The following is a 24,929-nucleotide window of genomic DNA, read 5'->3' as shown; positions in this document are numbered from 1 at the left end:
TGAGAACATGGAATGACACACTGCATTAATGACACTATTGGGGAACACCTCTATGTGAACTGGTGTCTGAAATGCTTATCAAATCACGGCAATCGTATAGTATATAAGGGGTGCCTAGAGAACATGTCATCTGCTTATTTTCTGTATAGACTGTTCAGCAGGCAGCCCCAAGGCATGGCAGGGAGATGCAGTGTCTCATTACCTGTTCTAAGGGAAAAGAGGTTACATTAGACGTTCCCTTTCTGGAGGATGTCAATGGGACGAAAACTATTGTTAACTAATGAAACCTTATTGTAAACTTTTACCATTGGAACTTTTCAAAGTGTGCTTCCATGGTTCCATAGGTCAGTTGCAGCTTTTTCCTTTAATGAGAAACAATGTTCCAGCAGTGACTCCCAACAGTCCAAGAGTCAGACCCATTCCACAGAACACAGCTGGACCAACACCTGGGAGGGCAACTTCAACATCTGGACAACACATGCATAGGATATTGGAGGATGCATGAATATGATAAAAGCTTTCTGTTATTATTATTATTATTATTGTTATGTTGGACTGTACTGAAATATAATGTCTGTTGATTCTATTTGAATATCACACTCACCCCATATTTTGGTCTGAGGTTGCCCTTGGAGGGCTCTGTGGTTCACCGTGCAGCTGTAAATGTCTCCTTCAGCAGGTGTAAACTTGAGAGTGGAGAATATGTTAAATGTACCATCTGTCCTTGGATGGTACTGACTTAAACTCATACCCTCTGTCACATTAACATTATTCTTAGTCCATGAGATGCTGAGAGATGGAGGGTAGAAGCCAGTCACATGACAGACAAGGGTGTTCTGAACACCCAGCTGTACATTATCCTTTGGATAGATGGAAGTCTGAGGTGCATCTAGAAACAGATATAACTTAATAACAGATAGAAACTTTATTCATTCATTCTTCAGTTAATTCAAATAAAAGTAGATATCTTTACACACATTAAGCTATATTGTTAAGGTGTTATAAAGGAATTCATTTGTGAATAGGACCTTTCAAAAATACCAATAAATTGTAAATTACTTGTATGAAAAAAAGAAGCATGTACAAGTCAGAATGTGTTGATGTAAAAATCTGCTTTGGGCACAAAGTTCTTATGGAGATGATGTGAATACTGCGCAGTAAGCGTCACTGCTTTTTAATAGTTTTTTCTTTAAAAATTTGTGTTAGATTTTAAAGGATTAGTTCACTTTCTAATTAAAATTTCCTGATAATTTACTCACTCCCATGTCATCCAAGATATTCATGTCTTTCTTTCTTCAGTCGAAAAGAAATTAAGGTTTTTGATGAAAACATTCCAGGATTTTTCTCCATATAGTGGACTTCAATGGAGCCCAAACGGTTGAAGGTCAAAATTACAGTTTACAGAGATCTCAGCCGAGAAATAAGGATCTTATCTAGAGAAACTATCACTCATTTTCTAAATTTTTTTATACGTTTTAACCATAAATGCTCATCTTGAACTAGCTCTCTTCTTCTTCTCTATTTGAATTCCAGCAGTGTAGACACTGCTAAGTGTATTACTGCCCTACTCAGGTCAAAGTTTGAACTAAATTGTCATATACAATATTCTAGTGCAAGTGTTGGAGAGGAAAGGAGACTGCTAGGCTCTGGTTCTAACTATCAGCAGTATACACCCCTGGGGTGTCGGTCAGGACACAAAGAATGAGGAGACTGGAGCTTCTTTCCAAAGTGTATTGAATATTAGTCCACAAATAACAAAACATAACAGTATAAGTGGAAATAGGTACATAATCACAAATAAATCAGACATTCCTTAATACTAACATTTCCAATATAATCTTTAAATGACTGTTAAAGTTTTAAATATGCAGAGGATGTGCAAAGGAAGACAATATAACTACTGGTCTGGTCCCATGAAATGACTTCGGTATTAATATATTAATAAATCCAGTTACATTAACAAACAATGCAATTTCCCAAATAACCTTCAAAAGGCAGTAATACGGGTTAAATCTTTCCAAAGTATCAAAACATGAGCGATTACAGATCGATTACTATGTAAACTGTAACATTTGAATCTGTATTTAGTAGAAATTACATAGCATATATTGTTTGTCTATCGAACAGCACACGTGAAACGTTACATGTCCGTGCATGCCCGTGCAAATGTACAAAATTAAATAATACACTTCAAACGCATTTAAAACATATATAAATCGAAGAAAACTTACTTTATGCACAACTAACACACCAAACGCCAAAAAAAATAAAAAAATCCGAAATAACAGGCAGGAAAAACTAAGTGCGCAGTTGCTGGTGTTATGAAATATTCGGTGTCTGAGATTTTCGGTGACACTGGGCGGAGCTTACATGAATATTCACGAGTTTCCTGTTTTGTGTTAAAGCGCCACTGAAAATTTTAGTGCACGCTCTTCGGCTTACATTAAAGGTAATAATTAGCCTATGTTTCAGCGTTAAACGAAGTCAAGCTTATATTCTAACTGTTATTGATGCACAAGATTTTATATATAAGCTATATTGTGTTATGTTGTGTCATGTGTTAGCTATGTTTGATATGAACACAGCCAATGATTCGCCAGATGTGTCGTTAGGATTCGCTAAACGAGCCAATAGCGTTTTAAGTAGCCTATTTTTGTTGTTTCTGTATTAACTTGAGTCTTTTAAGCATATAGTTTTGAAAGTTTGCCAAAATGTATGGTAGCATAATAATATTAATTGTAAACTCCTGTGGTGAAGGCAGTAGTGAACTTTAATAGTTTGCAGAAGCACTTCTAATCTGGGTAGACTTAAATTTCTATATGTAATATGTTTCAAAAATTGCACACATGCAAGAAAACATGTTAATGTACTTTAAATATAGTTTATTTATTATCCAAATAGGCCATGGTGAATTACGCATGTGATAACTGTGGGAATTGGCCTCTGAGATTTACATGCCGGGCCCCTCCCCCGGCATCTGGGTATAAATAGGGCCGGCATACTCACCTTCATTCATACTTCGATACCGATCAGATCGGATCTACTATTCACCTCTTCAAGAGAGCGAATTTCTTCATAAAAAGAGCAAACAGCAATTATAATTGCTACAGGACAAGTTCCTGAAAAACAGCCATTTTAATTGCTATCGACTGTTTGTTCCGGTGGCTGCTCGAGTCTCTCCAGCTGGTTGGGAAGGCACGCTCAGCGGTGGGTGTGACGGCACGCTGCCCACAGGACGGTGCTGCACTCATCCCTGGGTGCTTCGGCAGGTGAGGTATACTGAAAGAGCAAGCACGGGCGATCAGCGTCTTTTTCAAGATGTCTTTTCGACCGTGTGTTTCTGGATGCGGTCGTTTCCTGACCTCCTCTGACGGCCACGACCACTGTCTCACGTGTCTGGGTAGACCGCACGCTGAGTCAGCGCTCGTGGATGGTACATGCCCTCATTACGAGGGCATGTCCATGTTGATGTTGAGATCGCGACTCTCCTTCTTTAACACAGAAGCGAGGGTCCCCTCTGTCACTACCCCAGCGCCGGCGGCTGTAGCGGCCGCCGGTCCGGTTAGTGCTCTGGGAGATCTGATTACAGTGGGAGCCACTTCGTCGGGTCCGTCCCCACGAACCTCCCACTCCTCCACAACAACACCATGTGCCATCGAGCTGACGCCTGCTGCGGGGCCCTCCTCGGGGGTGCCCCACGTCACTTTCGGCACTCCGGAGGAGGATCGGATGTCGATCGCTGCATCGGGGAGTGGGCTGAACGGTTCAGAGAGCGACGACGACTCCGAGCTTCCGCCCTCTGTGATGGTTGCTCAGTCGGAGGCGGACTCTGAGCTAACAGCCATGCTTGCCCGGGCCGCCGCGGGCATCGGCCTCGAGTGGAACCCTCCACCATGTCCCGAGCGCTCGCGGTTGGATGACTGGTTTCTGTGTCCGGGGCGCAGCTCCCAGCCGCGTCCCGCCCCGTCCCGCCCCAGTACCATTCTTCCTGGAGGTGCATGAGGAGCTCCAGAAGACATGGTTGGCACCTCACACTGCCAGACTACGGTCTTCTGCCTCCTCCACTCTCACTACCCTCGATGGTGGAGCCGCCAAGGGGTACGTGGACATCCCGCAGGTGGAGCGTGCGATTGCGGTGCACTTGTGCCCGCAGTCCGCGGCCACCTGGCGGAATCGTCCACGTCTCCCGTCCAAGGCGGGTAAGACCACGGCCGCTCTCACTCCACCGCTGGACAGGCGGCTTCTGCCCTGCACGCCATGGCCATCTTGCAGGTCCATCAGGCGAAAGCTCTGAAAGAGTTGCACGAGGGTAGTGCTGAGCCAGGGTTGCTGCAAGAGCTGCGCACGACGACCGACCTCACCCTCTGGGCGATGAAAGTCACGGTGCGCGCCCTGAGTCAAACGATGTCCACCCTGGTGGTTCAGGAACGGCATCTTTGGTTGGACCTGGCTGAGATGAGGGATGTCGACAAAGCTCGCTTTCTTGACGCCCCCATCTCCCAGGCCGGCCTCTTCGGGGACACTGTCGAGGACTTCGCTCAGCAGTTCTCGGCAGTGCAAAAGCAGACGGAGGCCATAAAGCACATCCTGCCCCGGCGTGATGATGCCACCAATCCGCCACGGGCCGTGCCTTTGTCTGCTCCTCGCCGAGGGCGTCCTCCTGCGGCTCAGGCTCCTGTGAGATTGGAACCCTCCCATCCTCCTAGAGCCACCCACAGGAAGGCCACGCCCCCCGCCCAGTCCGCCAAGCCTCCTTCCAAAAGGAAGAAGGCCAAGAAGCGGCCTTGAGACGGGAGACCCAGTTGTTTCGGGAGCTGCTCTACGGGAGACGGTGACCGCACCGCTCCTTCCCCCGGGAGAGGGCCCGGGGTAGAATCCTGTGTTCCGTTTTCTTTTTGTCAATAAAAGAGCAATTTCCGAAACCTCTGGGTCATATAAGAAGGGGGGTTACGACCAATCCTGGATCTGCGTGTCTTGAATCGGGCCCTTCACAAGCTCCCGTTCAAGATGCTCACGCTGAAACGCATTCTCACGTGCGTTCGCACCCAGGATTGGTTTGCAGCAATCGACCTGAAGGACGCATACTTTCATGTCTCGATCCTTCCTCGACACAGACCGTTCCTACGGTTTGCGTTCGAGGGGCAGGCATATCAGTACAAGGTCCTACCTTTCGGGCTGTCCCTGTCTCCTTGCGTCTTTACCAAAGTCGCAGAGGGGGCCCTTCGCATCCTCAACTACCTCGACGACTGGCTTATTCTGGCCCAGTCCCGAGAGCAGTTGTGCGAACACAGGGACCTGGTGCTCAGTCACCTCAGCCAGTTGGGGCTTCGGGTCAACTGGGAAAAGAGCAAGCTTTGCCCCGTGGAGAGCATCTCTTTTCTCGGTGTGGAGCTGGACTCGGTCAACACGACAGCATGTCTCACCAACGAGCATGCACAGTCGGTGCTGAACTGCCTGAACTCGTTCTCGCGGAAAACAGCGGTCCCACTGAAACAATTTCAGAGGCTCCTGGGGCATATGGCATCCACAGCCGCAGTCACGCCGCTCGGATTGCTTCATGTGAGACTGCTTCAGCACTGGCTTCACGCTTCAGCACTGGCATATCAACTGCCTCGAGTTGCTGGCAGTACTCCTTGCGCTGCGCCGGTTTCGACCGCTGCTGCAGGGCAAGCATGTACTGGTCCAGACGGACAATACATCGACTGTAGCGTACATCAATCACCAGGGTGGTCTATGCTCCCGTCGCATGTCGCAACTCGCCCGCCATCTCCTCCTGTGGAGTCAGCGCCGACTCAGGTCGCTGCGTGCCTCCTACATCCCGGGCGAGCTCAATCGTGCGGCCGACGCGCTCTCACGACAGCTCACGCTCCCAGGGGAATGGAGACTCCACCCCCAGGCGGTCCAGCTGATATGGAGCCGATTCGGGGAAGCGCAAATGGACCTGTTCGCTTCTCAGGAATCCGCCCATTGCCAGTTGTTTTATTCGCTGACCGAGGGGACCCTCGGCACGGATGCACTGGCACACAGCTGGCCCCGGGGCCTACGCAAATATGCATTTCCCCCAGTAAGCCTCCTTGCACAGACACTGTGCAAGGTCAGGGAGGACGAGGAGCAGGTCTTGCTAGTTGCGCCGTACTGGCCCAACTGGACCTGGTTCCCGAAACTCATGCTCCTCGCGACAGCCCATCCCTGGCGCATCCCCCTGAGGAAGGACCTCCTTTCTCAGGGGCACGGCACCATATGGCACCCGCGTCCCGATCTGTGGAACCTCCACGTGTGGTTCCTGGATGGGACGAGGCAGACTTGAGTGGCCTACCGTCCGCGGTAGTCGACACCATCACTTCGGCCAGAGCCCCCTCTATGAGGCGCGCTTATGCCATGAAGTGGAGTCTGTTCATTGAGTGGTGTTCTTCCCACCGGGAAGACCCCCGGAAATGCCCGGTCAGTGTTGTGCTTTCCTTCCTTCAAGAGGGTTTGGAACGGAGGCTGTCCCCTTCCACCCTGAAGGTCTATGTGGCCGCCATCGCAGCGCATCACGATGTGCTCGATGGCAAGTCACTAGGAAAGCACGACCTGATCATCAGGTTCCTCAGGGGCGCCAGGAGGTTAAATCCCCCTAGGCCTCACCTCATTCCCTCCTGGGATATCTCCATTGCCCTCTCGGGCCTTCGGGGAGCTCCCTTCGAGCCCCTTGAGTCAGCCGAGCTAAAACATCTGTCTCTCAAGACAATGCTCCTGACCGCCCTCGCTTCCTTCAAGAGGGTTGGGGACCTGCAAGCATTTTCGGTCAGCGATTCGTGCCTGGAATTCGGGCCGGACTACTCTCACGTTACCTTGAGACCCCGGCCTGGATATGTGCCCAAGGTTCCCACCACTCCCTTCCGGGACCAGGTGGTGAACCTGCAAGCACTGCCCCCGGAGGAGGCAGACCCAGCCCTTGCGCTGCTGTGTCCCGTTCATGCTCTGCACGTTTACGTGGACCGCATGCAGAGCTTTAGAAGCTCTGAGCAGCTCTTTGTCTGTTTTGGAGGTCAGCAGAAGGGAAAGGCTGTCTCCAAACAGAGGTTGGCCCACTGGATAGTGGATGCCATCGCTTTGGCGTACCAGTCCCAAGGCGAGCCGTGCCCCCTCGGGTTGCGAGCTCACTCCACTCGGGGTGTTGCTTCTTCCTGGGTGTTGGCGCACGGTGCCTCTGTTGCAGATATTTGCAGAGCTGCAGGCTGGGCGACACCGAATACATTCGCGAGATATTATAATCTCAGAGTGGAACCGTAGTCCACCCGTGTGCTGTCTACTCGTAGATAGCCATGGGTGTTCGCTTGCTGTGCCATTTCCCTCGGGAGAGGGAATGCGAGCACTTTTCCCGCTCCTCAGTTCAGTTCCCCGTAATGGTGAACCCTGTGGAGTTCCTCCTGCATCCTGCGGCAGCTGGACGCGGCGGAGGCGTCCGGCGCTAGGTCCAGTACTCGTGTGTATGCCCGATTGGTCTGCCCTTGTACTGGACTAGATGCCCATATGCTGTGATTCCCCGCGGGTAATCCCATATGTGTTTGTCCACGGTACGGTTTCCCTGATGGTAAACCCGTGTCTTTCCCTGGGCGGCTTCGTTTTGCCCTGTCTCTGATTGCTAGTTGTTCCTCAAGGAAGGTAGGACCTACATCAGAGATCTTCCATATGCGTTACTGTTCTCAGACCAGTCCATATGTGTCTTCCACACATTACCTCCCTTCGGGCAGGGTGTGGTCTCCGTAGCTTTCCCCTCCTCGGGGAACGCTTTCCTGGCGTTTTGGTCATTGCTGAAAAACGAGGGAATTGAGTTCCGAAGCACTCTTCCCTGTGGGTAAGGAACAGCAGCTTCGACCGTTCCATTGTAACGCCCTGTCCTCTCCATCCCACTGGTATGGAAGACATTCCTGGGCTGACTCTGGGCGCTGGAGGGTTGCGAGTATGGGCCGCACTTGCATTTGGCACACTACGGCCTGCCAGCATCTGCCTCCCTAACACTCGTAACGTGGTTCAGTTGCTATGGCGTTTTCCATGGGACCCCATTACGTCAGTATCGACGTAACGTCGAATGTGACTGACTGAATGGGAACGTCTAGGTTACTATTGTAACTCCCGTTCCCAGAAGGAGGGAACGGAGACGTTACGTTCCCCTGCCATAGCTCTAAGTCACCGCTGAGCGGCCAGATACCTATCTCGGCTCCTCAGCAAAAATATGAATGAAGGTGAGTATGCCGGCCCTATTTATACCCGGATGCCGGGGGAGGGGCCCGGCATGTAAATCTCACAGGCCAATTCCCATTGGCTTGTTTTGTACCCTTGGAGGTGATTGGGCTCCCTGGTGAGACCCCATTACGTCAGTATCGACGTAACGTCTCCGTTCCCTCCTTCTGGGAATGGGGGTTACAATAGTAACCTAGACGTTCCATATAGTTTCATATCAACACTGTGTGAAACTGAATCCTGATTCACAGTGCTTCATGTTTTTTCCACATTAAAATGTTTTTTTGTCAGTGAAATGCATCATTTTGTGGGAAAAAAAAAGATTGAGAATGTTTCCTAATAATATGAAAAAAATAACACTTAACTTTAGGGTTTAATAAAGTCTCTTTAAAAATATTTACCAACTGAGCAAGCAATTAAGAAATGACAGAACAATCACAGTATGTATATATGTTTGATTATCCACATAACAATAATATTCCTCATACTTTTGACAATTGTCTTCTCCATATAGCCTAAATATTTTTAAATAACCTGCATTAGTACCTGCACTTTTAGTTTTGTAGCTGATCAATTTAACCACTTGTAAATCAGTTTTAACATTTTAATTGTTGTGGAAAGCACATTAAAATAAAACCTTGTGAAAGTGCTGCAGGGAAGCTAATATCACTGTCTCATGTTTCTATTCGAGCATTGTGTGTTTTGCAGAAAAGGATAAAGAAGGTTACATTAATTCATGCATGTCAAAAACATAAATGGAACATAAATCTAACTCTCAATGTGTTTTAAAAATAATAATCTCTGGTTAAGGTTATGCAGGCTATCTGTGAAAGCAATAGGGAATGACACAATCACAACTGAAACTTTTATTATGCAACCACATATACATTTATATAAGTTATCTTCTCAAACGAACTAAAATAAAATCAAAACAGTTATAGCCTACTAAAACAAACAAACTCGATATTGGCTCATTTCCTAACGATAGACCAGTGGCTGTAATCACTACTAAAGTATATCTCACGACACAATGTAACCTACAAACTATTGAGCATACATAAACAGTTATTAATAAAAAAGAATAATAAATTCATTCGACGCGGAAACACAATAACGTTACAGAAAACAGTTCTGTATTCCAAGGATAGTCCACTAAAATTTTCAGTGGCGCTTTGACACAAAACAGAAAACTCGTGAATATTCATGTAAGCTCCGCCCAGTGTCACCGAAAATCTCAGACACCGAATATTTTATAACACCGTTCTCTCAGTAATAATATGATGACGCACAGACTCAGCAGACGGCAAACTTCAACAATAATGCCTCTTACTGGATGCATCGGGAAATACACTCTAGGAGTCCATCAATAAAAGGGACCAATTATGCAAAATTCACTTTTACATGGTGTTTGGACATAAATGTGTGTTGGCAGCGTGTGCACACAACCACCCTATAGTGATAAAAATCCACCCACTCCTTTTTTTTTTTTTTTTAATCCCCATAAATCATAAGCAGTATCTCAAAACAAGCCGTTTCCAGATCCCCTGGCAGTGTAACGTCACAAAAGCCACAGGCCCCGTCCACGAATGTTGACAGACACTGCCGTTTGAACATAGAACCGCCCTAAGCGCGTTCACAGCCATTGAGTCCGCCATTGCTGCACTGACGAGAATCTCTCCCAAGAGTTTTGTGTTTGGTGTTCCGTAGCTGGATGGATTAATCCACATAGTTCTCTTCATTTACTACCTAAATCTGAGCTGCTGAAAACGAGGTGGATTAACTTGGTTTTCCAGAAAAGTCTCCCTCAGTTCTGCCGAAATTCATTTATGTCTGCGTGAATCATTCCACACCGGACTGCTTTGTGAACGAATATCAATACAAAGGGATAATACAAAACAGAGACTGTGCTAAAAATGTGCTACTCAAGGATATACCTGTACAAGTAAACACTGTTCGTGATCCAGCTTACAGTCTCCAGAATGATACTGGATATGACAGTAATGAAGGTGAGGGCACTTTATTACAGTTCATCTGAGTTTATTTACGGGTATAAAGTTTATTAAGCACCACCCGAAAGGCATAAGGTCTTTATATATTCGTTTACTGTTAGTTGTAACGAGTGTTTCTGTGTTCTTCGCAATGTGTGTTGGTGATAATTCAAGGATAAGAGAGAGAGAGTTTATGGATAACATTTTATTGCACACTTGCACTGTGTTTTATTAAGCTCTTACAGAGATTTTCTGAAAACAGACGCTTCATCTTTTCTGTTAAGTACAATAAACATCATAAAACTCATCTGTATAGTTTTGGCCATCATTCGGACGGTACAACAGACTTGTACTAATATAGTGGATTAAAAACAAGGAGACAATATAAGTTATGACCGTAATTTAACTAAACTATACCTGTTCTATTTCCATGCAGCATATATTAGCAGTTTCTGACATTATAGTGCGTCCTAACTAAATCCTGTCACCCGAGAATGAGCTCTTGAAGCTCCGCCCTCTTAGGCCATCGCAGCAGCTCATTTGCATTTAAAGGGACCACACTAAAATGGCTCGTTTTTGCTCAACCACTAAAAGTGGCAATTTTAAAATGCTATAAAAAATGATCTGTGAGGTATTTCGAGCTAAAACTTCACATACACACTCTGGGGACATCAGAGACTTATTTTACATCTTGTAAAATGGGGCATAATAGGTCCCCTTTAATTTCTCCAGGAGCCTTTTATACAGCAAGTATATAGAAATTAGTTCAAACTTTGACCTGTGGAGGGCAGTAATACACTTAGCAGTGTCTACACTGCTAGAATTCAAATAGGGGAGAAGAAGAAGAAGGAGAAGAAGAAGAGAGCTATTTCAAGATGAGCATTTATTGTTAAAACGTATTCTTTTTCTTTTTTTTTTTTTTTTAAGAAAATGAGCGATGGTTTCTCTAGATAAGACCCTTATTCCTCATCTGGGATCTTGTAGACACTTTAAAGCCGCAATGAAACTAATTTTGACCTTCAACCGTTTGGGCTCCATTGAAGTCCACTATATGGAGAAAAATCCTGGAATGTTTTCATCAAAAACCTTAATTTCTTTTTGACTGAAGAAAGAAAGACATGAACATCTTGGATGACATGGGGTGAGTAAATTATTAGGAAATTTTGATTTGAAAGTGAACTAATCCTTTAATGGGCCATTACACTTTAACGGCAATTCTGATTTTTCTATCATTGCCGTCACCTTCAAATGAATGAGTAAGCAGAGTATTTAACGAATTTTAAACCAATTAATTATGATCTTCATTATTTATCTGACCAAAAATCATAAGATGAAAAAAAGGATGTGGTCTGCTAAAGGAGACAATCATAGAGGTGAGGAGTCGCAGATAGTGAGAGCCCTGCGGAAATGGTGGAACTGAGTTTGTGTTTGTCTTTGGGGTTTAACTATTATCGCTTGAGTTTCAAACCTTGGGGGATACACCAGGAAGATCACATTGGAATCTTTGGATGTATCATGCACAAGGACGAGTTAAGGCTATTGAAATGGATTATACTGAAGTTCAAGGACACATTGAATAGGTTTGGGGATTTTATTTCTACTCCCTTTTAACTCGAATGCTGGCATAACTATTCTTGATGAGAGATCAAACTGCACTATTTCTATGTCTTTAAATCCTCATAATATGGTGGACCAAATTACGCAAAATTAAATATATAATGAATTCAATAAAACAACAATTAAATGCATCACAACACAAAATTTATTGTTTAATATATTTCACATTGTCTTTTACACTATTATTGTTTAAATATTTATTTTTTCATAATTAAGAGCTGTTTTTCATAATAATATGCTACGTTTATGAATGTGTCATTAGAACAACGCAGCATATTGCTATGAAAAAACTTTTCTTTTCTGATGAATTACTTAGGTCTGGTGATGTGAACTAAAAGATTGTAAACAAATAGACTTGAGTATAGAATGGGGACTTCAGTAAAAAAAAAACGCACTGCTTTCATTTGCAAATGAAGTAGAAGGGAATGTTTTGTTTAGTGATGCTCTGTTATCTGGATTAGACGACATAAAGGACCTGCAAATAAGTGCATCAGGGGATCTAGAAATTGATGACTACATATGGAACACTTTACAAGCAACTGAACGCAGAGTTCTTGTAGATGAGTAGTTATATATGTGACATGCGTAATTTGCGGGTGTGACGTGATGTCCCCACCACATTTTCCCACGGTCGATATTGTCCTTTTTTTATATCTCGCTGTACGGATATATGTTACCTAATGCAAAAGAAACATATCCAGTTGACATTAATTTATCGTAAAAGGAACACTCCACTGAAAATAGGCTCATTTTCAAACTCCCTAGAGTTAAACAGTTGACTTTTATCGTTTTCAAATCCATTCAGCCGATCTCTGGGTCTGGTGGTAGCACTTTTAGCTGCAGCTTAGCATAGTTCATTGAATCTGATGAGACCAATAGCATCTTGCTCAAAAATGACCAAAGAGTTTCGATATTTTTCCTATTTTAAACTTGACTCTTCTGTAGCTACATCATGTACTAATATAGACGGAAAATGAAAAGTTGCGATTTTCTAGGCCGATATGGCTAGGAACTATACTCTCATTCTGGCGTAATAATCAAGGAACTTTGCTGCCGTACCATGGGTGCAGCAGGTGCAATGATATTACACAGTGCCTGTGAGCCCCTGTTTGCACAGGGAGCGTGCCTTGCAACCATGGAGACAATTAAGAGAGGCACTGCGTAATATCATTGCGCCTGCTGCACCTATTTTCAAAAAAAAGGAGCGTTCCCTTACAATAAGAGGTGATCTTGTGCAGGAATGTGTTGTTTTTTTAAATAATGCTGAGTGCTTGTTGCCGCCGTTATCAGACAGGATGTTCTTTTTTGGCTTGTTCACAGCCTTCAGATGAACACGCGTGAATCTATTGCTTAATGCCGTTGCGGAGGGTCTATTTTTTCTGGTAAAATCACAAAACAAAATGCACACAAATGTGTAACTGCTCTTGAAAAACAATCATTAATGAACATCTTTGATATTAATGAGGATAAAAAACTATATGAGGGTGGAGCATTCCGTGACTAATGTCACCAGCCACATGAAGATCGTTTTGTCATGTCATGTCTGTCCGCTCTTCAATTTTCAACCAATCAGCGCCAAGCACTGCCCACTGCCTGTTGTCTGGCATTTGTGAAATGTCCTCTATTATTATGAAAAGAATCTTTGGGAAAATAGTGCTTTGAAAAACATGATTCGTCAAATAGGTGCCATTCATAAACGCAGTACATTATTATGAAAAACAGCTTTTTGAAAAAGAACATTTAATTATGAAAAAATAGATATTTAAAGACAATAATAGTGCGTGAAAGAGGATACTGTGAAATATATTAAACAATAAATGTTGTTTTCTCATGGAATTTTACAAAATAAATATTAATATAAAATTTATTTGTTGATTTATTTAATTAATAATTAGTAAAATTATTTCAGAATAAACTGATAGATTTAACTGTTTTTATTGAATTCACTATTTATTTATTTATTTATTTATTTATTCAATTATTTCATTTTGAGTAATTTGGTCCTCCATATACTATTATCTCTCATTCCTTTACAAAGATACAAAGATTATAGGCCCTAGCCTAGCCCTATACAAAAGAAACCAACCTTATAAAAACTTAAATTAAATACCTTTTTTTTTTTTTTTTTTGCTCTTGCTCTTGCTCTTGCTCTGAAAGAGTTCTTTCATTATCTGTATGCATGAACGAACTGAAATAATAACTTATTTTGGAACATTTTTGGTTTTCCCAGTTATTTAAACTGTCTGGTGCCCAAACTAAAACTTTAAATTATTTGTGTGGCCATGCTACGATGGACATATTTGACCTTTGTGCCACATCACACAGCTTTTTCAGCAACATAAATTTTAAGTGCTGAGTAAAAAAAATAAATAAATAAAAAATATGATGGGGCAACAGGACTCAACATTTTCCCCTGTCCTCAATGGCTGCATATCATCACTGCTCTTGCAAATGGTTGGCATATTGTTTATGGAAACTCTTTATAAACCCCTAATATAATAAATTGAACATTAAAGTGTTACCCATGTCTAATACACAAGCAGTATTGATGTTCATTAAAAAATGGTAGAAGTTGCTAGCACATTCTAATGTCTTACCCAGTTGTGGTGGTGGGTTCTTGAAAACTTTTTTGTAAGTTTGTAAGTCACTTTTGCATATTGCTATATCTCTAACACCGAGTTCATAAAATCCAGGAAATGTCATATTTCCTGCAAGTTCAGGGAATGTCACTACTCCTTTCTTCTGATCAAAGTCGGTGTGCCACATCTCCTCTTCATCATATCCAATGAAAACCTCTTCTTCTGTATCAGAGCATGCTTCAAATAGGTAAGCTTCATGTTCAACTGAAATAGATTGAGCATCATAAAATATAAATAAAACAACAAACTTATTTTTTGAGGTTAACAATTTAGTTACATTGAACATCTGAGAAAATTTCATGTAAATATAATTTTTCAATATTACGATATGAAATACATCTGCACAGCTTGCAATAAGTAGAACTTCTTAAAGTTACTGAAACGTTTTTGTGAGAAACATGGTTAAAGGAGAAAATGTATTTGTTATACTTTCATTGGTTAGCCTAGTATTATTTTTTAGTCTGGTATTGAGAATTTCACTGGTAGGCACAGGCGTAATTTGCGGGTGGGACGGGTGGGACATGTCCCCACCACTTTTTGAAAGGGTCGATATTGTCCCCACCACTTTTTGAAAGGGTCGATATTGTCCCCACCACTTTTTGAAACATCTCGCGGCATCTCGCGGATATCTAATACAAAAGAAACACCTCTAGTTGATTATCAATTTTTGTTAATAATAGGCGATCTGGCGCTGGGATGTGTTGTTTTTGAAATTATGTTGAGTGCTCGTTGTCGCTGTTATCAGAGGCGCAACAGTGTTCTCTTGCCGCTCGTGCACACTGCGCAGTGTTCACACGGACGAGCGCTTCAATCTATCGCTTAATTGTTGCAGAGACTCTCTATTCGTTACGTTGAATCACAAAACAAAATACAAATAAACGTGTCCCTGCTCTTGATATACAATCACTGACGAACATCTTTGGTTTTAATGAGAGAGAGAAAAAAAAAATCATACGTGGTTGGATTCGAACCCAGAATCTCTTGCATGCTAAACGAAAATATTGCCTCCAGTCCGTCAGAACAATCAATTGCCAACAGCGGATCCACGTATTTATTAATATACATACTTTCGAGACATTGTATTATAGCAGATGTAAGGAAGAAACTATCATATTAATTTTAATATCATATTATTATTATTCTAATAATACAATTACAATACCCCCCCACATACACATTCCTGTCCCACCCACTTTTTAAAACAAAGTTACGCCACTGCTGGTAGGCCTATCTAAAATGTTGATTTCCTAACAGCCCTATGTTTCCAGCTACACTGTGACATATATCATTTAGTAAAATTACTAATATTGGAATTTAAGATTTTGCTCATATCGCCCACCCATATATATCATGTAAACTTTAGAGGAATTAAAGGGGTGGTTCAATGCGATTTCACTTTTTTAACTTTAGTTAGTGTGTGATGTTGCTGCTTGAGCATAAACAGTATCTGCAAAGTTACAGCGCTGAAAGTTCAGTGCAAACGGAGATATTGGCTGCGTCCGAAACCGCCTACTCAATGAGTAGGTACTTAATTTCAATAAGTACTTACTTAACGAGCGCCAAAAGAGTAGGTACTTAACAGCCAAATCTCGTTGAGTATGCGAGATCCGAAAATAATCCGCCATGTTGAGGTTATCATGTGACCTACGACGTTATCACAAGTGCAACAACTTAAAAGATATGAGTGACAGGTTTAATTCTTCTATCTGTTAATATCTTGATATTATAAATCAAATTTTTTCCCTTTTCTTGTTGAATTAGCTCTAGTTTCATCCCTCAGGCTTTCAAATAATAAATAAAATAAATACTTTTATGCATTATGATGTATTCAAAATATTTAACCTCGTCATCATGCTTTGTGTATATAATTTCAAACGATGATGTATACAAACACATATTTTTTTTTTCATTATTATTGTTCATTGTTAAAGATACAACTGGTATTTTCCCTGATCTTGTATGTTATTATAGGTCCTGCAATAAAATAAAGATATGAGCGACAGGTGCACTAACACCTCACAGCACCAGTAACTCCACAACCCTACCTAGTGCAGTTTTTCTCAGTGTTAATAATGTCTGAAGCCAAAGAAGACATCAGCAGCTGCTCGAAGATCTCGCCTTTGGAGAAGACTGTTGATTTTATACTCAAAAAATGTAAGTAAAATCTACTTGAAATTAAGATTACCTCAGAATGAATTGCTTTGCTAGCACACCCCAACATTAACCATAAACCAAAACTTAATTATATTACTTTTCATATTACTTCTTTAGTAAAACAAGCAAAATGTTTTGTTATATGACAGCTGTGCATGAACACACTAGACAAATACAGCTGATGTGAATACATCTCCATTTACAGTCAATGAAAGCATGAATAAAATATATAAATTTACTGATAATAGCATAATTAATAAGTAAAGAATTAATAAAAGTAATAATGACAATAAATAAATAAATGCATGTACAAGTCAACAACACACGAAACAAAGCTTTATTCAAATTATCTAACAATCAGGTATTTACAGTCCTGCTGTCATCTCACACAGCTGTGCCCATTCTGCAGCTTTATTCTGATGAAGCAGCTGATGAACACCTTTATCATCATGTCCCTCACTGCTGCTCTTCTCAATGGGGACATCGTTGATCCAGAGGATGAGGAAGACCATGATGATGGTCCTCTGAACCCTTGAAGCAGGAGTGGGAGAAGATGTGCGGGACAATCTGGCTCTGCTGTGTCTGCTGCAAACATTCATGTGCTCTCCATCAGCATGACTGAATAAACAGATTAAAACTTTTTACACTTCATTCATGTCAGCATTCTGTTTCTTGCCATACTTCATTTCATATTTTTACAATTACATGATGATTTCTTTTGTAGCTTCATTACTTTTGTGGTGTGGTGGCCTAAACCACTGAGCTGGTCAGCAGAAGGTTGCTGGTTTGAGCTCTGCAGCGTCTCCACCAGTGTGTGCTTGATCCAGACACTTTACTCCAGGTTGCTCCAACGGGATCATCCCTGTAATAAGAGCACAGTTAGTCACTTTGGATAACAGCATCTGCCAAATGTAAATTCGATTTTTTTAAAATCCTTTTTTGTTAGTGTTTCGAGCACAAACACTAATTCAAGCTGTTTATTTCTTAAAGTTTACTTTTTCAAGGTACTACTATAATATAAATGCATACATACATTTCATACATATTTCTATTTGGGGGCATAAAGGGTTAGTTCACCCAAACAAATAAATTTAGTCATTATTCACTTGCCTTCATGCTGTTCAATCCCTGTGTTCTTTTTTTTTTTTTTTTCCCTGAACACAAAAGTTGATTTTGATCAAGTTTGTCCAGCTAGTTTCTACACTATCAGTCAATGGAGCCTGACTTCCAGAAGCTTTATGACATTATTTGATGATGCTTTTGAAGCTCCACTGAAACCAGCAGAACAATCTTGACCAAAATCACATCCTCACTGTCCTGGTCTTTGTCTAGATGCTCTCGCTGGCTCTCAGGGTTCACTGAGGATGAAGAAATCACAGCAACATCAGGTCAGATGAGGCAGTAAGGGCAGGAGGAGTGATGGAGAGTCTCATCCATGACACTGAACCATTCCCAGGATCTGCTGTGTCTCTCCATCCTCAGTGCTCACACCAGTCTGAGGACATTCACATCCTACAAAAATACACAAACATAATACAAAAGCAGTAATTTTAGCAGCACAATGTCATCTGATTTCTGTATTAGAAGTAACAAAATGATCTTACTTTATATTTTTGTTTCAGGTTTTCCTTTTTTTTTTTCTTTTCACAAATGCCACTGTCACCTTACCTCGCAGGTCCTGCTCCACAAAAGCTCTGCAGAAAACATACAGACATCAAGAATCAGAAAAGTGCTGTAATAACTCTGTTTGAAATTACAATAATTAAAATAAACTACAACTTAAGATTTAAATAGACTTTGTATTCATTTCTGTCCCTGTAACATCAGACAAGATTCAAGTTTCCTCTGAGATTTATGTGCTCAAATCTACATTTAAATGTTGAGGTAATTGTTGATGTGTTAAGTAACATTTTATCCAACACAAATGTTCCTCAATTTTTCAACAGAACTAATGGACAAATAATATAGATTACTTATATTTAGTTACTTTATGGAAATTTATTTACATTACTTTCATTCATCTATTGCAAACTGTGCTGACAACAGTGAATTGTACTAAGTTACACAATAGCATGTACATCATTCAGATGTCTACTTCATATCTAGGGCCTAACAGACATATGAAATTCATATGGACGATTTTCCTACAAGATATTAAATAGTCATTTAGTAATCGTATTTAGATTTACATACTGGAGCTCCCCTGTTAGCTATACATAATAAAACATGTTTAACAGCAAAATCACAATAATACTATACCATTTAGCGCCTTTAGTTTCAACAATTTGCTCTACTGTAATTCAACAAATGTGAATTTAAAACAAGGAACCGTGTTTTTGGTTTGTAATACTCACATTTGAAAACACCCGCGTCTACCTTTTCAGCCCTCCTCGCCCTCCTCGCCCTCCTCCTCCTCGCCCTCCTCGCCCTCCTCGCCCTCCTCCTCCTCGCCCTCCTCGCCCTCCTCCTCCTCCTCCTCCTTCTTCTTCTTCTTCTTCTTCTTTCGGGTTTAATGGCGGTTGGCAACTTCCTCCTCCTCCTTCTTCTTCTTCTTCTTGCTTTATGGCGGATCGCAGACATTTAAGTGCATTACCGCCACCTATCGCACAAAACGTATCCTCTTCTTCTTCTTTATGATCCTCTCCCGTGGCCTCCTGGGATAGAAAAGTATCTATCGGATGAGCTCTCAAAAATCTAGGCGGAAGTAGTAGGCCATCCGGGAACTTCTCGACTACTTATTTATGATTACTTTGGTTTCTGGCATACTTATTCGCTCGCCTACTGCTTTTCCCCTATTATAGCGTTGGTAAGTAGGCGGTTTCGGACGCACTTTAAGTAGGCGCACGGCCGAATCTCGCGAGAATTATTACGTCACCCAGGTAATTTTCGCCTACTCTTTTTGCTTCTGACATACTTATTCGCTCGCCTACTGCTTTTCCCCTACTAAATAGTAGAGAAGTAGGCGGTTTCGGACGCAGCCTCTGTCTTTTAAAGTTATGGCAGTTTATTGCCTACAAAAACGGGTGGTTTGGACTACAACGAGCTTCTTCCCGGGTTGGTGACATCATAAACACTGCCCCCGGGAACACGCAACAAAGTGGGCGAGGCCATGCTGCACAGTATAATGGAAGCGGAAGAGTTGTGTACACTGAATGCAAGCGGCGCGACGCATCAAAAGATATAGACCCATTATAATAATAATCTGTGATATTTTCTACACTGGATGTGGCGCTGAAGACAGCTTCCAGAATCTACACGAGTTCAATGCTGGATTTGCACAAAGGCTTTTACTGAAAGATGAAGCAGTTCCCACTTTAAAAGCAGAAGCTGCTGTTTATCGGCCCCAAACTGTAAGTACGTTTTATTGTTTGTCTTTTAAACGTAATGTTATAGTTCTGTTGCTATTTTTAATGCATCAAGGACAAAGAGCAACTCGTTTCTGCTAGCCAGTTAGCTAAATTCTAGTGCAACAAACACCAACAAACTTCTATGTTCATAGACAAACAGTTGTTCATGCTATAAATTAAACGCTACCTTTACAAAAATGCGACTACTCAGTCATGCATTCGGCTACAATAAAGCTTTAATCAGGATAAAACCGTATATTGAAAGCTAACAAACAGCAGTGACAGCATCCAAACACTTTGACACAAATACAAAATGAAATACCATGCATAAACTTCCCTTAAAAGACGCGATTGCAGAGGTTCTGCTTTTTCCTCTTCATCTGGGTCTGATTCGTCTCAATTTGATACAACAATATAGGCGCTATTATTTACATCTTGACCTTAGCGCATAACAACGGATGGTAAGGGGCGTGGTGTTTCCGGACGCTTCAGCGAATCACGATAGACTGGGCCAGTTGCCAACCTGCTAACCAATCTGAGCACATTGTGTATTTTGGAGGGAGCAGCTTCATAGAAGCAGGAAGTCAAACGAGCTGTTCATATGACAGTGGAAAGAGGTGTAGAATAAAGATAAAATATATGAAAAATACAGCATTTTCAAAAAAACGAAGCATTAAGACATGTTAAACTGTGCCCCAAAAACACAATCAAGCCTAGAAAAAAAACACTGAACCACCCCTTTAAGACATTTTCAAGCTATGGTAACTTTTGTACTTGGCTATAAGCCAATTACAGTCCGTAGCCCTATTCTGATACACTAGTTTTCTAAACAATGCTTGGGTTACTCTAATGTAACTCAAATGTAATTATGTAATTCTTCAGTGAGTGTAAAAAGTAGGGCACAAGAAAAAAAGGACACAAAATAACATACTTTTTAAATGTTATTACCGCAACTGATTTGGCTCAGGCCTGCTCACACGCGCTCACATCATTTTCTTTCTATAAATGAAACCTGTAAAACTCTATAGCGACAATAACTCTATAGCGGTTGACCAGAGCACTGTGATTATTTCTCATTTAAACTACAATTAAAGTGATTTCCCCACACATTTCGGTTCTGCGTCTGTCCTCTGCGCGGCATTTATTCTTTCTGCACGGCAGCGGCATCAGAAGTGCGCGGTCGCACACCTGCGCAGCTTAGAGGGAGCATTGCTGTCCACCCTGTCATTATGGGTATGTACTGTCATAAACCAGGTGATGTACTCAGTGGCATCCTTACCCCCATTTTGTCTTTCTACAAAGGAGGTTTTAACATCTGCTGCAAGTACAGTAATATCTACAAATTAATATCTACAAGTAAATATCTTTTTTAATGAAGCTCTCCTACATGTGAGCTGCATCTGGATCAAATTTTGTGGTGACAGCATAAAGTAACCAAAAGTTACAGCATTTGGAACCAAGGTAGCCTTTTTGTTTAGCCCTTGTCACCCCTTAATAGGCATTTTTAATATTGTTCCTCCATGCAGAATATTAAGGTAAACCCAATTACAAAAACAAAACAAGTGTTAGAACGGCAAGTTGACAAAATGAAGTAAACAGAAAAGTGTAAAGAGCAGGAAAGATAAACAAAAGGAGATGGAACTTAGGTATCAAAGGCCTAAAAAAAGGAAAGCTGAAAGGATACTGATACATTCCAGTGTGCTGCTCAGTGGCGCACCATGTCTCAGTATACTATGTTTGCGGTTTATTTGGTTTATTTGGTCCAACGTTTATTCATGGTTTGTTAAGTGTTTGGTCTTTTAAAAGTGGTCTTGTTAAAGTGGAAATATGAAGGCTGGGAGAATTTCACTCTTGATTTGGACTCTGGGAACAAAAGGCCTCTATGGATTATGTTTGGCAATGCAATCTCCAACTGCACATGGACCTTTGACAATATGCAAAGTCACAGTGCCATCTGCATGCCTGTACAGGCAGGAAACATTGCTGGAGCTAAACTTTATGATGTCTCAAGAGATGAGAACAGGCCAATTCAGAGATTTGTTTGAAAACATTCCTCACAAGCTGGTGAGAACAAATTGAAAGAAAAGAGGAAGAAAAGGTGGCATTCGGAGTCGACTGTGAAGAAAATTTAATCGGCCTCCTCTGCCGTCTATTATCTTCAGTAATCTGCGTTCTCTAAAAAACAAACTGGATATGATAAGATCACATACAAGGTACTGTAATTTGTGAGGCATCTCTGCTCTGATTTATGGAAAGTTGGCTGCAGTCTACAATGCCTGACTCGCTCTTTGAGGTAGAGACAGTTTTGGGTAAAAGTAATATATATATATATATATATATATATATATATATATATATATACACACACCTATAATAATGTAGCACATATGATTCCTATTTACAGGGCTAAACTTAAAAAAAAAAAAACAACAGAAAAGAAATTGATTAGATTGAGATTGAACAAAAGTATACAACAACTGAAAGCTTGTTTCTACTGGACAAATAAGGACATTTTTGAGGAAGGCTCACTGGATGAAAGAACTACAATGTTAAATGACTATATTCATTTCTGTGTTGAGTTGTTCATACCTACAAAGAGATTAAAATGTATCCTAATAACAAACCATATGTGACTAATGATATTAAATAATTAGATAAAATAATTTGAGTAAAGTACTGTAGCATTTAGGAATTAGGATATTTATTACATGTGCCCTTGTCCTGTGCTTTATTCTGATTATATGGACTCCATTTCTCAAAATTCCCCACCTAGGAACTAATCACACACTCACACCTGTTTCCCATCAGTGACACTTTATAAGCTGCACTCAAACACACACTCATGGCTGAGTATTGTTTAGCCTTTGGCTGTTTCTCAAAATGCGTTCTTCAGCGATCTTGCGTCCTTGTGTTCTTGCTCTACGTCATCATCAACTGTCGAAGTACAGTTCCAGTACTCAAGAACGCAAGAACAGAGGATGCATGAAAGTACCCGGATGTGTTCTTGATATAGAGGATGCATTGAATGCAAACTTGAGAGAATCGAACCGTTAAAAAAATCCCAGAAGACGCTGCGGTCGGTCGACATACGGAAAACCTGTAAGCTTTAAAGTTCTTGTTCTCACTTATGAGATTCCCGCTACAAGCTCGCAAATATGTGACGGCTTGTGAAAGTAAACAGTTTGTTTTGCTTAATTTTAATAAAGTGATAATCTGAAGAAAGCTTACAGTTTTTTTATTGGAATATAAAAAATAATCTTAACATTGACAAAACATGTAACACAAAGGCTACTCATTTTTATAAATACATGCGGTGAAGTAAAAAATATATTTATATATATATATATATATATATATATATATATATATATAGCCTTTGTTCTTCCTTGTCTCTGTGTTCCTTGTCTTTGCCTAGCCTTGCCTGTGTTTTGACCCTGTCTGTTCAATGTTTGATCATTTGCTGCCTACCTTTACTTTTGCCTGTGTTTTTGGATTACTCTTTTGCCTTGCCTTCCTGTTACTGTTTGCTGGTGATCGACCTACTGCCTATTTGACTACGGTCTTCTAATTAATAAAGCCTGCACGTGAATCTCCAACTCCGTTGTCCCGCTCCACCCATTACAATACTACTTAAACAAACATTAAGAGAGTTAAACATTAAAATTAAAAGAAACAAAAAAAAGTTTATAAGAGGCATCTGGAGGAAGCCTTTAAGACGAAAAATACGAAAAAGTTTTGGGACATCATGAAAACAATGACTGTATTGTCATCTTCAAATTAATATTTTGTTATTGATAATGAATTTTGTTTTGGGAATGAATTAAACACTTTTTTTTTTTTTTTTTTTTTTTTACCAGATTTGAATCAATAGGTAAACATGTCAAATGCAATGAAATAATAGATACTGTGGCTCCATTGTCATTGGAACAAATTTTTTATAGAGGTTGAGGATTTTAGGAAAACATTTCAGTCTATAAATATGAAAAAATCTGCTGGTCCAGATGGGTGTAGTGCAGGTCTTTTAAAGAATTTTGCACATGAATTGGCTCCGGTGTGGCAATCAAGCTTCAGTTGACTCACATACTGTCCTGTGTTATGGAAGACCGCATATACAGGTGCATCGCAATAAATTAGAATGTCATGGAAAAGTTTATTTCAGTAATTCAACTCAAATTGTGGAACTCATGTATTAAATAAATTTAATGCACACAGACTGAAGTACTTTAAGTCTTTGATTCTTTTAAACTGTTAACTGTCACCCCCACTTTTTTTTCTAGACATGAAAATGCACTATCCATACTTAGGTTGGTTGTAATTCATATAATACTTTATTTCACTTCTACAATTGATAAATTATGTAAGAGAAACAGAAAAAAATATAGAAGTTTAAGTTTATGAAAATGTACAAATAGTATATTTTATATTATATATATAATATATTTTACAAGTTGTGTTCCAAATTTTAGGTTGATATCTCTAGAAATTAGCTTCCAGTAAGTTCCCTTTCAAAAGGGAACTTAACACTGCGTTAGAAAACGCTTTGGGGAATGCCTCCTTGTGAACTGGTGTCTGAAAACAATATCAACTCACAACAATTCTATTGGCCGACAGCCGGGATTATTTATTATTGTTTGTCGAACGGTTCCTTTTTTGCCATAATCCCCCAGCCACCGTAAGCTTCGCACACTTAACTTCGCATTATGGAAGACACTGTTGGATTTGGTGGTCAAACGGTCCGTTGTCCAGTTTGAATAGGTCCAATGATAATATCTTACTGTGTAACCGCAGCTGCACGAGGTGTTGATGTCGTGTGAAGGATCTTCAAACAAATACCACTATATTTGAAGGATATAATTTGAGGAAAACAGTAAGATTTGCACATTTCCTTTTTTAAAATACTTTGTCAGTGACGCGCCGAGACAGTTACACTGCAATAAATAAGTAGGCCAATCTGTTTC

At 41.0% G+C, this 24,929-nt stretch overlaps 1 protein-coding gene and 1 long non-coding RNA gene across 4 annotated transcripts; both read right to left on the bottom strand.

Annotated features, from left to right (window-relative positions):
• Positions 1-345: 345 nt before the first annotated feature.
• LOC137026465 (HLA class II histocompatibility antigen, DP alpha 1 chain-like) lies at positions 346-14,756 on the bottom strand. Its single transcript, XM_067393822.1, has 3 exons — positions 14,429-14,756; positions 605-889; positions 346-467 (listed from the first exon to the last, which is right to left on the bottom strand). The coding sequence occupies exons 1-3, from the start codon at positions 14,754-14,756 to the stop codon at positions 346-348; spliced, it is 735 nt and encodes a 244-aa protein (XP_067249923.1).
• Positions 14,757-16,315: 1,559 nt separating this feature from the next.
• On the bottom strand, positions 16,316-19,098 carry LOC137027248 (uncharacterized). Of its 3 annotated transcripts, none has more exons than XR_010896008.1 (4): positions 18,979-19,098; positions 17,735-18,318; positions 17,358-17,486; positions 16,316-17,242 (listed from the first exon to the last, which is right to left on the bottom strand). It is a non-coding gene; the product is annotated as an uncharacterized lncRNA (long non-coding RNA). The 3 variants fall into 3 exon arrangements; XR_010896009.1 differs by having other exon boundaries at positions 17,358-18,136; positions 18,229-18,318; XR_010896007.1 differs by having other exon boundaries at positions 17,358-18,318.
• Positions 19,099-24,929: the final 5,831 nt, after the last annotated feature.

Source organism: Chanodichthys erythropterus, chromosome 9 (assembly GCF_024489055.1).
Source record: "Chanodichthys erythropterus isolate Z2021 chromosome 9, ASM2448905v1, whole genome shotgun sequence".
Lineage (NCBI taxonomy): Eukaryota > Metazoa > Chordata > Actinopteri > Cypriniformes > Xenocyprididae > Chanodichthys > Chanodichthys erythropterus.
This window is presented reverse-complemented; position numbering and strand designations above follow the sequence as displayed.

Bases quoted from the DNA above. Each gene is read 5' to 3' on its own strand.
- LOC137026465 (XM_067393822.1), bottom strand. From the start codon at position 14,756: ATGTTCAATGTAACTAAATTGTTAACCTCAAAAAATAAGTTTGTTGTT. The intron at 890-14,428 runs GTAAGACATTAG...ATCTGTTTCTAG, and splicing joins GAACCCACCACCACAACTGG to ATGCACCTCAGACTTCCATC. The intron at 468-604 runs GTGAGTGTGATA...TGTGTTGTCCAG, and splicing joins ACCTCAGACCAAAATATGGG to ATGTTGAAGTTGCCCTCCCA.